Below are 14883 nucleotides of genomic sequence, written 5' to 3' on the forward strand. Positions count from 1 at the left end.
ACAGGATCTGGCTTTCCTGAAACAAAGAAATGAGTTGAGTATGTCAGAAGAGCTTTTTTTTCTTTCTTTTTTCTTATTTTTAAAAATCTCTTGAGATAAATAAAATTGAAAGTGGAACAGAAGAAATGTGGCCAAATGTCCTGGGAGACTACATTCTCTCCTCTCTTGTCCATTTGAAAGTACATAATCTGTGAAAGCATAAAATCTCTGAAACAGAATTATACAATCAGACATTAGTCTTGCTCTGTGGAAGTGGTAAAAGTAAGCCTTTAACATTTTCATTGTGCTATCTGCTCCATTTTTCCATTTGTTTTCCCATATATTGTTCTTCAATGCTGGCTATAATTTTCTAACTTGCACATCGGTTGGCCTTCCTGTTTCTCCATTTCCTCAAGAAGCCCAAGGATGTCAGATGGTTTTGCTACACAAGATAGTGGGGATTTTCTTCTCCAGTCTCCTGGGCTGAGTGGTAGCAGCCAAGTAGAAATAGAAATAGAAATAGAGGTGCTCAGGCCAAGGCAAACAGGAGGGAGATGTGCTGGGTCGGGTTGCAATCACATTTGGAGCAGCGCAGCTAGGAAAACCTCTGGAAGAACACCTCTAGGGAAGTCCCACAGCAGCCTGAGGATTCTGCACAGATCATGGCCAGTGGTGCTGGCCTCTGCAACTCTCTGGCTTTTGCCTTGATGGATCTCAGGCAGGATGGGCTACTGAGTTTGGGAGGTGACCCAGCAGTCCTGTGGTGTTGGCATGTCTACCAGGGCACTAGGACTTCCCAAACTTCTTGTAGCTTTTGGATCTCTGTTTCTGTTTAACAACAACACAGCAGCACAACTTCTCCCCATCCCTGCTTTGCTAATGATTCAGAGGGATTGGGAAAAGAGTTTAGCAAGGGTAAAGCGTTTACCACAGAAAATTTCAAGTCATCTGAAATGTTACACGTTATTGAAGTCACAAGGACAAGACAAAACACTGTTATAAAACACCCAGAGCTAGATTAGTCGACTGATTTTCAGAGTCCTTACTTAGGTTTTTAACCAATGCACTGCTGCTCTGATAAGCACAGTTCATACGACTTGCACTCATTATTTCTTGTTGACTTTCGTAAAGCTTTTCCATATTCAATCACAACACCACAGTCAGAAAAAGTTGTTGATAATAATAAATCAGTTTTCTTTTCTTTCTTTTTACCTCCTACTTATCTGCAGTTTCTTAGGAGGATGTTCTTGTCAGGTTTCCCTTTACACGCATGGCTGTTGTAACTTACTTTGTTAAAAAATCCTTGAAAGGACATTGTTTATTAATATCCTACTTCTTGCAGGAGGTTCATAACATCTTTTCCACACTTGACCCAGTTTGTAAAGGCAGGCTGTATGTCTTTGGAGTCTGTATCTTGGATTACAAGAAAAAATTAATTAGAATATGGCCTTTGTCTGAGATGGGAACTGACACGCTTTTATTAAAATCTGTAATCCATGACAGTTGAAGATTACAGAAGATTTTTTTTATGATTCTTATTTTTTTTTTCTAGATCAACCAATATGTGTGAGTAAAGAGATTATCCTAAGCACTTATGTTTTAAATAACTTGTCAGCATGCTAAGATGATGAGTGCGATTACAAACATCCCTGGAAGAAACCTTGAACAACAGCTGATTCCTTGGATTATCATTTTAAAATGTCTGCAAAACAGTGTAGGTTGAAAGGAACAGTTATATCAAGATGGGATTTGAGAAAGGAGAATTCCTTTTATTGCTCTTGGTCCTTATAGGCTTGAAAACTGTAATACAATTTAATGACCAAAAGCCTACTTTGTATGTGCAACTATAGGCAATTGCAAGTACGTGAATAGAGGATACCAAAAGAAAAAGAACAAAGTTACGTGAGGCTCCAGGCTGGTTTTCTTACAAGAGGTCGAAGAACTAGCAGATGCACACTGCAGTTTCTTATGCTGTGTGCTAATATGGTGAAGAGCAGAAGTAGAAGGTAAGAAGATTATGGAATATGATTTGGAAATGACCATAAGATCACAATTAACCTCTTTCCTACATGCGCCCCAGGAGATTAAGAAAGGAGTGTCTGAGTGCATGCTCTGTTTTTGGGATGAAAGAGGGGAATTTTATAGCACAGCTGTCCTCCTTAACCTAGATGTGAAAATTCAGGGTTCCAGACAACCTTCAAAGGAAGTAGCAAGCAGCTCTCAGACCACCTGGGAAGTGAACGTATTGCCTCATTCAAAGTGCAGTGTGATGCACCTCTCTGCTATCAACTTCCTGCCTGAATGCTGTGAAGGGAAGCGTACGTGGAATCCCACAGTGCTGTAGCAACGTGTGTTTTTTAGGACAATGAGTGGGTGCTGTCCCTTTGTAGCTCTTACCACTTGCAAAATAAAACAAATGTAATGCCAAAAAAGAGGGAAAAAACAATAAATCCTATTTCTCAAGGGGGTTTAACTTGGCTAAGGGACACATTGTAAGGCACAACTCTCCCATGCCAACAGTGCAGACTGTTTACTGTGTGTGGTAGACTGTGAGGCACAGATTGGAATATTTATATTTATTTTTGCAATGCCATAGGTAAAAACAATTTAACAATGCCAAGTACTGGTGTTATTCTCATAAAAACTTCTCATTTCAAAACAAATGATTTCTATTCCTCACAAAAGGTTAAAATCACATGCAGCTATATGAAGGTTAATTGCTTAATATGCACAATTATATATCAGAAGACTTTGTTAAAATAAAAACATACTGGACTACATCATTTTAACAAGGCAATTACACAGAACTAGAAAACTGACTCTGTAGTAAAATATAAAAATCTACAATTATAAATATAAATTTGGTCCATGGAATCACTATAGAAGTAGCAGTATTTACAGTAAGTATCAGATTACTATGCTGAATGTCTAATTGAAGTCTTAAAATGCGGAATGTTATGGAGAACAGTATTTTATTTACATTCTGCTATATTAAAAGTTATATTTCTAGCAAATGTAGATTGTTATAAATACAGCAAATAAATCAAATACTAAAACCATGACGTTCGCTTGTAAATGAGAATCCCCTAACACCTATAAATATGATAAATTTATGTTAAAAGTAAAGCCAGATAAATCAAAAACTAATACTGAAAAAACGTACCACAATTCAATTCTTAGAAACACTGTAAAAGTCAATCAAGTTAGTCCAAACAGAACAACGTATTACAAGAAATCGTTCAAGAAAAGGCACACATTGTTAATGATAAAAGTTCCTCAGTAAAGTCATAAGTCACAGAAATGACTTTGCTGGAACAAAAGTTGGGGACTGATTATATAGAGAGTAACTGGACAGATTTCCCCCCACTGAGTATAAAACTGAAAAGAATAATGGTAAACTCCAGATGTGACTGATGTGGTGCAAAGTGTTTGTGTGTTCAATTTGCTTTGTTACTTAAACTAAAGATTCTAAACTTTCAGCTGCATTTCCATCTGGCAAAGCTGAGCCATTACTGTCCATAGATGCTGAAGGGTTTTCCTCTTGCCTTGTGCTGACAAGGCTGAGAATCGCTTTGTACAGAAACTGGTACTGTTCCTGGGGAAGAAAAGAGGGTACATTCAGTGTGTTTTTGTAAATAATAGACTATAATGCCTTGTAATGCTATTATTTGAAAGTAATTAACAGCGGATGTGTCAGCCTGTTAACGTAGTGTGCTCCACGCTTTGTTGTATTGTTTAGCTGCTTTATTCATTTTCAGACTAATGGCTCCTCCTGCACACAGTGTGGACCACAACATTAAGGAGCACAGTACAGGTGGGGGGGAAAAAAAACAATGCATTTTTAAAGTAATATTCTGTGCTAAATATGATCCTTGTAAAGTCTGTTGCAAAGTTCCCACAGATTGAATGGAGGCAGGATTATGGCTACTACTGAGCCGTTGGCTTTCTTTTAATCCTTGATTGTGAAACAAGGTTAACTACCTCAGGGTCTGCCTGGAGTAGGAACGTATTCCTTGTTGGATTGAGCCCATTATTTACATGATACAGTGAAGATTTACATATGATAGTGGCAGCTCTATATATTTTGAGTAAGTCCACTTGATAACCACATAATATTTAACAGGAAATACCCTGTTTCAGAATAAGCATCAGGTCCACTACGCACTTCTGGAAGACTTTTTTGATTAACCTACACAGAAATGAACACACCAATGGTGCAATAATGTTGCCCTAGGACCTAAGCACGTTAACAGTACCACACACCCTAGAAGAACTTTGCACATATTTTGGTTATTACTTACAATGTCTGTAAAGACTCCAGGCCTCATCAAATTTATCATCTTTGCTACCTGGTAAACATCCACCGAGTTCTCATTTTCCAGTTGATGCATGAGTGTTGTCAGAGCACAGAAAGTGCCTGCTGTCACCCCTCCGTGCCTTTGTAAAGTAATAAACAAAACACAAGATCAGGCTTCCACAGCTAAAGGAAATACCACAGTTAGGTGATGAATTTTTGTGATGCTGGCATTTTTCTGAAATGGGACTGCACACAACTTCACAGCTTTCAGCTATGACTGCTGGGAAGTCTTCAGGAGACAGACTCAGCTGTATTCTCCCACAGTCCTCTTCTAAGCAAATCCTGAAGGCCTCTGGGCCTGGTTACAACATTTCAGTATTTACGGCCAATATCAAGCATCTAGAGGAGAGTAAGGTGCCTCGTCTCAATACTCTAACTTCTCTCGATAACACAGAATGAAACCCTGACTGATTTTCTCCACAGGTGCCCAACTCAGCAATTATCTGCAGTATCATAATGATAGAACTGAAATGAGAACATTCAGAGTGTGACAAAAGCAAAATGCTTCTCTTGTGGGTGCAGCTGACACAGAAAAACAGCACTGTTGCTAGGGGTAGGCTTTGTGCCTTATTTCAGTGGCTTTTACTCTAAATGAGAAGAAAGAATGGCTCTACACAAAAACAAGATGAACTGAAAGCCGCAGTGCTTACTCATCATGTACAATCATGGGTCCGTCACGGTTGGACGTCTCCTCTTTGATGATGCTGATCAGTTCAAAGGTTTTGCTAATAGGACTATCAGGATTTGGCCATTTTGGACACTGAAAATGCCTCACTTCGAGTACATAGTCATCCTAGAAGAGTGAAAAAAGCATAAATCAGTTTGGTGAAAGATAGTTTTCTTATTCTTGCCTCTATTGCAGTCTGGCTCCAGACTCCACATACAGAATCCCACCACTATGGTAGTCGGACTGCCCTATTCAATGTCACCAAATTACCTGCAGAGTTTGCTCTCTCCATGGGTTTTTCAAAGCCGTGGAATTTTAGCACTCATTTACCAAAAGAAAATGTCACAAAATATAGGTATTAGCTTTTATCAAACCAAATCGCGAGAGTTACAATTTTATGGCAGTGTTACCTGTGTAGCTTCTAAAATAAAGTCTTGGATTATGAGCTTTTCCTCATTAGACAGACACTTGTGTTCTTCAGCAATCATAGTAACTTTGAAAGTCTCACAGTTTATAGGCTCATCTTTGTTTGGCCAGTACACAAATTCATCTTCAGCCTCAAGGAAAAGAATAAAAAGAAAGGAAATGATTAAATGATTGAATACTTCCTCATCTCAACTATGATTTGCTGAGATAAGGATCTCCAGATTTGGATTTTACGCTCAGTATAATATTACTACTTTTTAAATTGGTTTTTACAAAATCCGAGATATTGTCTCATAACCTGCATATTTAAAAATGTTTAAATTAGTAAAATTCATATGTAAAACCACAGCCATCAGCCATCAATCTTACCATATTCTGGCTATCAGGGAGCATGACTATTAGCTGGGCATTATGGTCCCATATCATTCTCCAGAAATCCTTGATAGTCTGTAGTAAGGGATGCTGGGTAATAATAAATTCATTACTTTGATAATAACCCTGCAATACAAAACCACAGGAATCAGAACTGACACCCAACTCTTAACACTTAAAGGAAGGTTTTTTTCTGGATAGAAACAGAAGTCTAGAAAATAAATTCTAGGGATGTGCTTCCTTTGGTTTCCTACAAATATCAGAAGAAAAAAAACTTTAATCACAGTATTTTCCATGTGTGAAGATTAAAATCAATTACACTGAAATAATTTATAAAACTGAAGAATTTGAATAAGAAAATACAAAAGAAATCAATAGAACTGAAACAGCCAACTCAGAATGAAAATATATCAGCTCAGTTGCACATGCTAATTGTTCTACATTAGTCAGGCTTCTAATGTTGTTGGCAACATGAAACAAATAAAAGAATATTTGGAACATTTGCAAAAATCCCAAGAAGTGCCTTAATCTGTATAGATGTTAGACCAACTGGTTACCACAAAAGCTAACTGCTTTGCACTCTCTGCAGAGAGACACTTCCTATCTCCTTCCTGAATATTCAGGGAGCATTTACTCCTCCCTCTCAGTTACTGAAGGGGAAAAGAGTTGAAGGAAACCCAGGGAACCAAGAGATAATGAAAACCTGTTGAGTTATGCTGCCTTGGACTATGCCAACTGCAAAAGCTGGCATAAAGTCTCTGGCAAGATGAGCAGGAAGGTAAACCACAGTAAAAGCTAGCTTGTTAGTTAACGCTTCCAGTTAATCTGAAAAGATTCTTCTATATTCAGATTTACTAATTTTTAAAACTATGATGGGAATTTCTCATTCTACTGGTAGTCAAAATGCAGTGCACTTTATTGAACTTAAAATAACAATAATAATAATAATGATAATAATAATAATAATAATAATAATAATAATAATAATAATAATAATAATAATAATAATACACTCTTGGGAAGTAACTCTTTCAGGGAAAGAGTGGATAATGGAAGAAAGGAGCTTTCCAGTTCAGTACTGTGTCCCTACAACGTGGGTACTTGGCAGCTTTGGAAATACCTATAGAATGGGATGCTATTTTCAGCAGCACAGTTAACTCACTTACCATAATATAGGAAGCATTGATGTAGTCTGTGCCTTCACCAGACAGTGATGAGATACCCACTCTAGATCTTTCCACTGTAAAAAAAGAAATTATGAATTAGCATGCATGTGCCTGTATTGCATGTATTTTTGTATTACAGTAATAATCCCAAGTGTCTCACAGAATGATAACAAAACTGAACTCTACCTATCAGGATGAAGTGTTATCCAGACATCTATTTGATTGTTGTGTGTGTTGTATTTGGACAAACTATTTCTTCATTAGAAGTACTTTACAAAACATTGTTCCATAGCAATGCAGGTATCTTCAGATCTTGCTAAGGAAATGTTAAAGGTTTGACACACATTGTTCATAAACATTTTTCCACCCAGAGAAATCAATTTGAACAAGCTTACCAGGAATGATGGATGAAGTTCGATTCTTTTCCCTGTTACATTGTTTGAGTGCAGTTGAGTAATCGCACTGCTGTGTGTTAGATTGGCTCAGTAACTGAAACAATGAAGTTAAAAAAACAGGTCACTGTGCAAAAGCCATTATTCCATCAGCTGCATTAAATACAAGGATGCACAGATTAACTTCAGAATTCAGTTATCTGGCTAAACTACTTAGCAAATTACCAGAACCTTTCCTCTTCACTTTTTTTTTCACTGGATCAAAGGTGCCAACATGCTTACAGAAATGCCTCTTCAAATTGTTCCCACATCCAGACCCCCTACTTCTTGTTGCTACTCCACTGTCACTTCTGTTTTGCCTGCATATAACATGAAATAATTCTGGCAAACAGTAAATGTCCACACAAAAAAGTTGGCACCGTTACACAGCCAGTGCTGCCCCTGATGTGAGGCAGCCCGAAGTATATTGGTGATGAGCTTCCTGATTTTGTCTTCAAACCTGTGAAGCATATAGGACTGATAGGGGAGTCTCATTGTCTTGCTTGTTTCAACTAATAGCATTCAAACAGACAAAACACCAAAATATTCATTTACTGCCTACTGAAGTGACTCCCATTTTCAAGCCATGGCCTTGTACTGAGGGGAATCTGTTGCCTGACCCATATTGATCACACCATTTTTACCAGAATAGGGATCTTCATGCAAAGATGTGGTTAGATTTTCCAAAATCTCCTTACTGGCCTGCTTCTCATACTCTCATATTTAGAAAAAAAAATCTGAAATGCATGCAAATAATTTTTATGTTCTGACTATATGAATTTGTCAACATGCTCCAAATTTAGGTTTTACAGTTAATTATAGATATGACAAACTAATGAATGTTGTGCTGACATACCTACTTTCAAGTCACTGACGCTCACAATTACCAAGTTTTTTATGTGACTGCCTCAGCTCACCTTGAATTGCTTCTCCAGCCGGGTCTTTCCTGTTGGTCCAGGTATCAAGAGGGCATTAACATAGGCATGAATATGAGTCTCAAGGACTTCTGTTTCTTTACTGAGAATTGCTTCAACCAGTGCATCATGAATGAAGATGTATTGCTCCTACAAAAATGAAAGCAAGCACATAAGTACCAATTATGCTCAGATTCCCCTGGACATCTCTTGCTGAGCTGACGTGTCTGACATGGTTGGCATTTCTTCACAGCTTGCTGCTGCAGGGCAGTCTTGTCAAAAGGGGTCCTTTGCAGTGAAAGCTGTTCCTCTCCAGGGATAGAACACATTTACAGGTGATATTGAACTACACACAAGGTATATACGGTACAATGGCAAATCCCCACCACCTGCGAAATGTTACATTGACATATACATTCATGTTTAACTCAATAAAGTAAAAAATGCAAGCATAGCCTGAAGTCAAATTTTCAAGTCAGCTTGTTATGTGGCTTTCTCTCTCATTGTTACAATAAAGCAATCACTCCCAGTTCCTACTGCTATCTTCTATTTTCTCTCTCTCATCCTTTGGAAGAAGTGCCTGTGCTGCTGTCAATTACCTTTTTTTTCTATTGAAAGGCACTGGGGAATCTAAACACCTGTTCCTGAAACCTGAAATAGACTTCAAAAAGCCCTGCTGTTGCCCTTACTGTTTTCTTCTCATCTTTCACTATTCTATATATGATATTCAGTTTAAATCAGCTATAGATCATCTTTGGTTGAAACAACTTTCTTCCAACTTATTACTGTTCAATTGTTTGGTCACGTTTAGTAAAGATCTGAGCATGTGAAAATGGTGTTTCCTTTAAAAATCCACAACAAAAATGCATGCCCTGCCAAGAAAGTGCTGCAGTGGGAAGCATGATTCATGCAGGTCTTCTTTCTTCTGAGTCCTCCCTAATAAACTGGCAAGGCCTACAGATAGGTCATTTATAAGTGCATTGCACTAAGTGAGCCTACAGTATGGCACCACAACAAGAAGGGAAGGGGAAAGTCCAGTCTGGCAACTGACTGCCTGTCTGTCTGGCAGTGCCAAAATGAAGACCGAATTCACAGAAATGTGAAAATTGCTAAGTCTCATTAAACAGATATTTGTCTTACCTCAGTCTGCACCAAATAGTTCCTTTGGGTACGTATGTGTTTTAAGAATCCAAATATGTTGACTGTCCCCTCATGCTGAATTTGCTGCAGCATGCTGTCTAACACTATGTAAGTGCCTGTCCTCCCAACACCAGCGCTATAAAACAAAAAAACATTCTTGAGCTTGCAGTACAACAGTCATGGAAAGAATAGTTTCTTATAAACAGCTTTTTCAACAAATCGGTCTGTAGGGGAAGCTTTTGCTCTACAAATTTTATTGCATGATTATATTACTTTGCTGAAGCACCAAGGCTAGTAATGAAGAAAAATCTTCCCAATTCATCTTTTTCTTTGCGAGGGAATACAACTAAGGGTCATTTTCTTAAATGATTTTTACAGCATCAATTGAAAAAGAACAATGCTGTTCCTGCAGGTCTACAGTTTTCAGCCTTTTGATACTCCTTAGGATATTTTATCAATTATACCCACAAAGTATGGCGTATGTCAGCATTTGGGCACAGTCAACGTGCTCAAGTTCTTCTATGTTGAAATGTACATCACTTTAAAGGGAAAGCTGCATTATGCCACCCATTACAGATGCTGCCTGAGGACCTTTCAAAGACACCAGACTGAGGGAAATCCTTGGAAGTGTCAAAGCCACTGAAGGTACATCTATAGAAAAAAAAATTAGTACTCTTCAGATATGGCCAACAAAGCAAGCAGTGGTTGAGTTCCTTCTGACAGAGGGGAGATGCAGAAGAAAAGTTTCATCAAACGTTAGGAACTCTGACTCATTTAACATAACAATAGCTGTATTGTTGCAGTGTTTGTTTTGTTTTTTATGTTTCATAAAACATCTGGGTCAGGAGTACTAAGTCAAAAGGTCTTCTTTTTGTTTTGTTTTCTTGTCACACATAGGAATTAGGCAATTGCAATTCCCCTCTTGGTGATGTAGAGCTGTTATGTGTATTGGTACAGGGCAGCAGCACATGCTGGGCCTGCATGGCAGCTTGCAGGCAGATGCAAGCCCCAGTCCATATGTGCTAATTCAGTCACCCTATTTCTTCCTCAGAGACAGCACAAAGCATGGGTGGCATGAGTTCTGTTTGCTGTAAAAAAACTGCCTAAATAAGCATGGTATAAAATTGAAAGGTCCAGGTTATCAACAAACTGGTAAACACACCAAAAAATACAAGGATTACCAGACACCATCACTATTTGTTATGAAAGAGAAAACATGAAAAGTACCAAAACGCAAAAATAGCTAAATAAGGTTTCATGTAGTTCCTCACATGTGTGCTACACACAGCCTGTAAAGATAAGTAGCAGTTAAATTTCTAACACGATTCTCCTTTGGAATGCCATAGTTGCTGGTAGCAGGTGAACTCAAAGCTGTACAGAATTGCCTACAGAGGTGAGTTATACCTGGGACCCAATGGAGATGTCTGAATGAAGCCACACAACTGACCCCTGTTCACTTCTAAAAAACACAGTGTAATTGATTTATAATGAACTGCTGATCTCTCAGCCTGCTGGCACAGATCTCAGCCTTGGTATTTTGGGGAAACCCTTGTTTTGAACTCCTTGAGAACAGACAGGATGCAGATAGCAACAGAACAACCAAAATGTAGAATTTTCATTTTCTAAGCTAAAAAGATATTTCAGTCACATTAGATCATCCTAGAAATAAAATATCTTCATTTTCAGCATTTGTGAGGTGACTTTACCTGTTGGCTTCCTCAGAGTCAGCTCCAGAAGGACAGAATTCATGAGGAGGTTCTCTTTCCAAATGTTCCATCAAAGGTGAGGTACTACAGTGGAAAACCAGAACCTGCTTATATATTTTACAATAACCCGGTCCTCCACGGGCATTGTGAAGTCATTCCAGGCCCTACAAGCCCTTTTAAAGCACTGTTCCCTGGGCTGCCCAGTTCAGTGAGAGCTGATAGAACACCTGCCTGCACGCCGCGGCACATGCAGACCTCACACCACTCCCCAGAGTGCTCCTCCATTGCAAATGACTGCTAGAGAGCAGAGCAGTGTTAACAACAGCAGAGTTGTAGTTCAGCCAGGAAGAGTGTGAGTCTTGTTTTGTGTACAGAGCTCCTCTTAGGGTTACAGAGTATCCCTGCACCAAAGAATGCATGAGCCAAACACATCCTAAGGATATTTATTGGCGGAAAGGAAGCAATTACTGCCTTACACATATCTGATAAACTCACAGCAATCAAAACAGTGGTAAAGAAATGTGCTAAAATGTAAAAAAGGAAAGTATTTTTGCAAAAAAAATAAAAAAAGAGAACGTAATGCAGAGCAGCGTGATCTTGTTTACAGCCATTATGGAGGCGTATAGAAATTGTAGAGAGTTGATTAGTTGGCCTTACCAAAGACAGAAGTACCAGCTAAGAAATTAATCTTCTTCCATCAGGAGTTGTTAAGTGTGAGAGTGAAATTTTGCTTAACCCACCACTGAAAAATTCTTTTTTTCTGCAAAACAAAAGTGGAGTGAACCTTACGGCGGTAAAAGCACACCTGCAATGAACCACAATCGGCCCCACAGCATGGCGCTTGGCATGCGATGCCTTCCGCACGAAGGTGAGCACGGGCAGCGTGTACTCTGGAACACCCATGTCGGGCCACTGGGTATAATGGTACTGAGTTACTACACGTCCACTAGACCTCCCTTTCTGGGAACCCTGCAACAGAAAGATAATTCCATACAGAAGCAGCTCACATTGCAAAGACAACTCTTTGTAATTCAACTTATGTACCCAATATTTCCTGAAAACTATATTTAGTTAACACACCAAAGTACTACCTAGTTCTGAATATTCCATTGCTCACGAGGAATAGCAAGGACCAGCATTTCCGTCTCATCAATTTGTCCACTGAATGGAAAAAATGAACTGTCACTCACTGTCCTTTAGAAAGACATAGTGAAAGGCTGAGAACACTGGAAAAGTAACAAATTACAACTGCTGTTAATATTCACCAAATTATCTGCCACTCATATTCTCTGCCAGGTGGGTAGAAAGGATATGATTCCTTTCACCCAGCTTTAATGATGTACAGGGGAAGTAAGCTCATTCGGGGTGCTTTTCTAAGCCCACTGCTTCATTGGCAACTCAAAGATGGTGTTACCTCATCCAAACCAAGTCATCTTATCCAAAGCAAGTCATCTTATCCAAAGAGAGATTCCTCGAACAGCTGGGAAAATTACTTGACAATGGAGGCTGTATGTTATTCATGGATTGTACAGGGAGGCTGAGAGACTAGATATTTAAGATTTAGGTGGCTGAAATGAAATAAGTTCTAAGGATTTCCCTCAAAGTAGGCAATTCCTTTTGTAGCCATTCCCTTTCGCCCAAATTATATTTCCAGGATGCCATTGTTGAGCATGCTGTTGCTGATTTCAGTTAAGCAAGGTTTGGATTCATCTGTTTTGTAGACAAGTAAAACTTACTTCCTTAAAAAGGAAAATTGATAGCTAAAGTTGATGATTAAATTCAACCCACATTTTCTACTACCTGATCTCACTCTGAAATTTTGTCCTCCTGCTCACCAGGCAAAGTCCACGTTGACTCTCCAGTGTGACCACATTCTTATCTCTGATGGTCATACACCACATTAGAACTACAGGCCAGTACCTCACAGTACCAGAGAATGGCTGAAGATGGAAGAGACCTCTGGAGATCATCTGGTCCAAATCCTGTTCAGGCAAGAACATTCAGAGCAGGTTGCCCAGGACCACATCCAGATGGCTTCTGAAGATCTCCAAGGAGGAGCCTCAGTGACCTCTGGGCAACCTGTGCCAATGCTCTGTCTGCTCTGTCAACTGCACAGTAAAGAAGTGTTTCCTGATGCCTAGATGGAACTGCCTGTGCTACAGTTTGTGCCCACTGCCTCTTGTCCTGTCCCTCGGTACCACTGAAAAGAGCCTGGCTCCATCCTCTTTACACTCTCCCTTCAGGTATTTATACAAGCTGATGAAATCCCCCTGAGCCTTCTCTTCTCCAGGCTGAACAGTCCCAGCTCTCTCAGCCTCTCCTCACAGACTCTTTCCAGCGTGTTCACACTGAGAATTGGACCATCACTCCAGGTAAGACCTCATTAGTGCTGAATAGAGGGGAAGGATCACCTCTGTGGATCTGTTAGAGATACTTTGCCTAATACAGCCAAAAATATCATTAACTTTTTTAGCAGCAAGGGCCCATTGCTGACTCATGTACAACTTGGTGTCCTCTTTTCTGCCACACTGCCTGCCAGCTGGCAACTCCTCAGGTGCAAGCCTCTGCCTTTCTCCTTGTTGAACTTCATGAGATTTTTTGTCAACCCTCCTCTCCAGTCTGTCAAAGTCCTTCTGGATGGCTGCACAGCCCACTGGTGAGTCAGCCATTACCTTTAGTTTCATGTCATCTGCAAATCTGCAAATTTAATGAGAGTGTACTCTACCCCATGATCCAGATCATTAATGAAGGTGTTAAACATGACTGGACTCAGTATTGACCTCACTCATTACTGGCATCCAACTAAACTTCGTACCACTATCTCCTCCACTAGCTGAACTCATCTCTGAAGTATCTGGACAAACATCTTAGCTGCCTGAGACCTACAGCATTCAGTTTTACCTATACAAAAGAAAACTTCCAACAACTTCTTTGAAAATACTATGAGAAAATTTTACAACTTCTTTTTGCCTAACCTACATTTTCAGGACGTCACAAACCTTTTTGATCTTTGTGTTTCTAAGAGTAAAATTCCTCACAGTGTAATAGGCAAGTACATGGACACTCTTCTGAGTAACCAAAAAGTTCCCATATTCTTCACTACCTTCCGCAGGCCAGTACTGGTCACACTTTCTCTGATAGAAATCGAAGGAGAAACAGAGAAAAAAAGAAAAATGTTAAATGATCAAGATTCAAACATCGAAATTTATTAGCACATTCCACCACAAAAACATGCAGGAACTCCCAATATACCACACATATAATAGACATGATGCTCAGGAGAGAAAAAAATTAGATGCATTTCTTTTGTGTTGTAGAGATCTGACAGATGGTATTTATACTTCAAAAACCAGAGAAGTTTAAATCATATTATCAGAGCAAAAGTACTCTTACACTGTGGAACTTGTTGTAGTATAGGCACTATAAAATCTAAAGACAATAACAGATAATCTATAGAAATAGGAATACATTCAAGTTAGTAGTGTCATATGTGGCTTTTGGTTGATTCATAGCATGGGTAGATAAAAGTGAGCATGTGTGTGACAGGAATATATGATACAGAGCTGTGATGCCCAGTCCTCTTTCTCTAGAAGTGCTAGAAGATACGTGCTTACAGTGTGGTGTATATAAAGTGGTGGTAACTCAGCATAGCCCTTTGTCTGCATCTACAGTATCTGTACCCTTTGTTAGATGCTTAGTCGGTCACATGACAAGAACTTGAGTGC

At 39.2% G+C, this 14883-nt stretch overlaps 1 protein-coding gene across 1 annotated transcript in view; it reads right to left on the bottom strand.

The window, feature by feature from the left end:
* Positions 1-1505: 1505 nt before the first annotated feature.
* The window catches only part of PTPRZ1 (protein tyrosine phosphatase receptor type Z1), a 142858-nt gene continuing 129480 nt past the window's right edge, over positions 1506-14883 (bottom strand). The window contains 12 exon segments of the mRNA XM_031552126.1: positions 1506-3574; positions 4281-4416; positions 4987-5129; positions 5414-5560; positions 5799-5927; positions 6968-7041; positions 7363-7456; positions 8316-8462; positions 9453-9588; positions 11159-11242; positions 11964-12127; positions 14158-14292. Of these exon segments, the coding sequence (XP_031407986.1) occupies positions 3434-3574; positions 4281-4416; positions 4987-5129; positions 5414-5560; positions 5799-5927; positions 6968-7041; positions 7363-7456; positions 8316-8462; positions 9453-9588; positions 11159-11242; positions 11964-12127; positions 14158-14292 (1530 nt within the window). The 3' untranslated portion in view covers positions 1506-3433.

Source organism: Meleagris gallopavo, chromosome 1 (genome assembly GCF_000146605.3).
Source record: "Meleagris gallopavo isolate NT-WF06-2002-E0010 breed Aviagen turkey brand Nicholas breeding stock chromosome 1, Turkey_5.1, whole genome shotgun sequence".
NCBI classification, from domain to species: domain Eukaryota; kingdom Metazoa; phylum Chordata; class Aves; order Galliformes; family Phasianidae; genus Meleagris; species Meleagris gallopavo.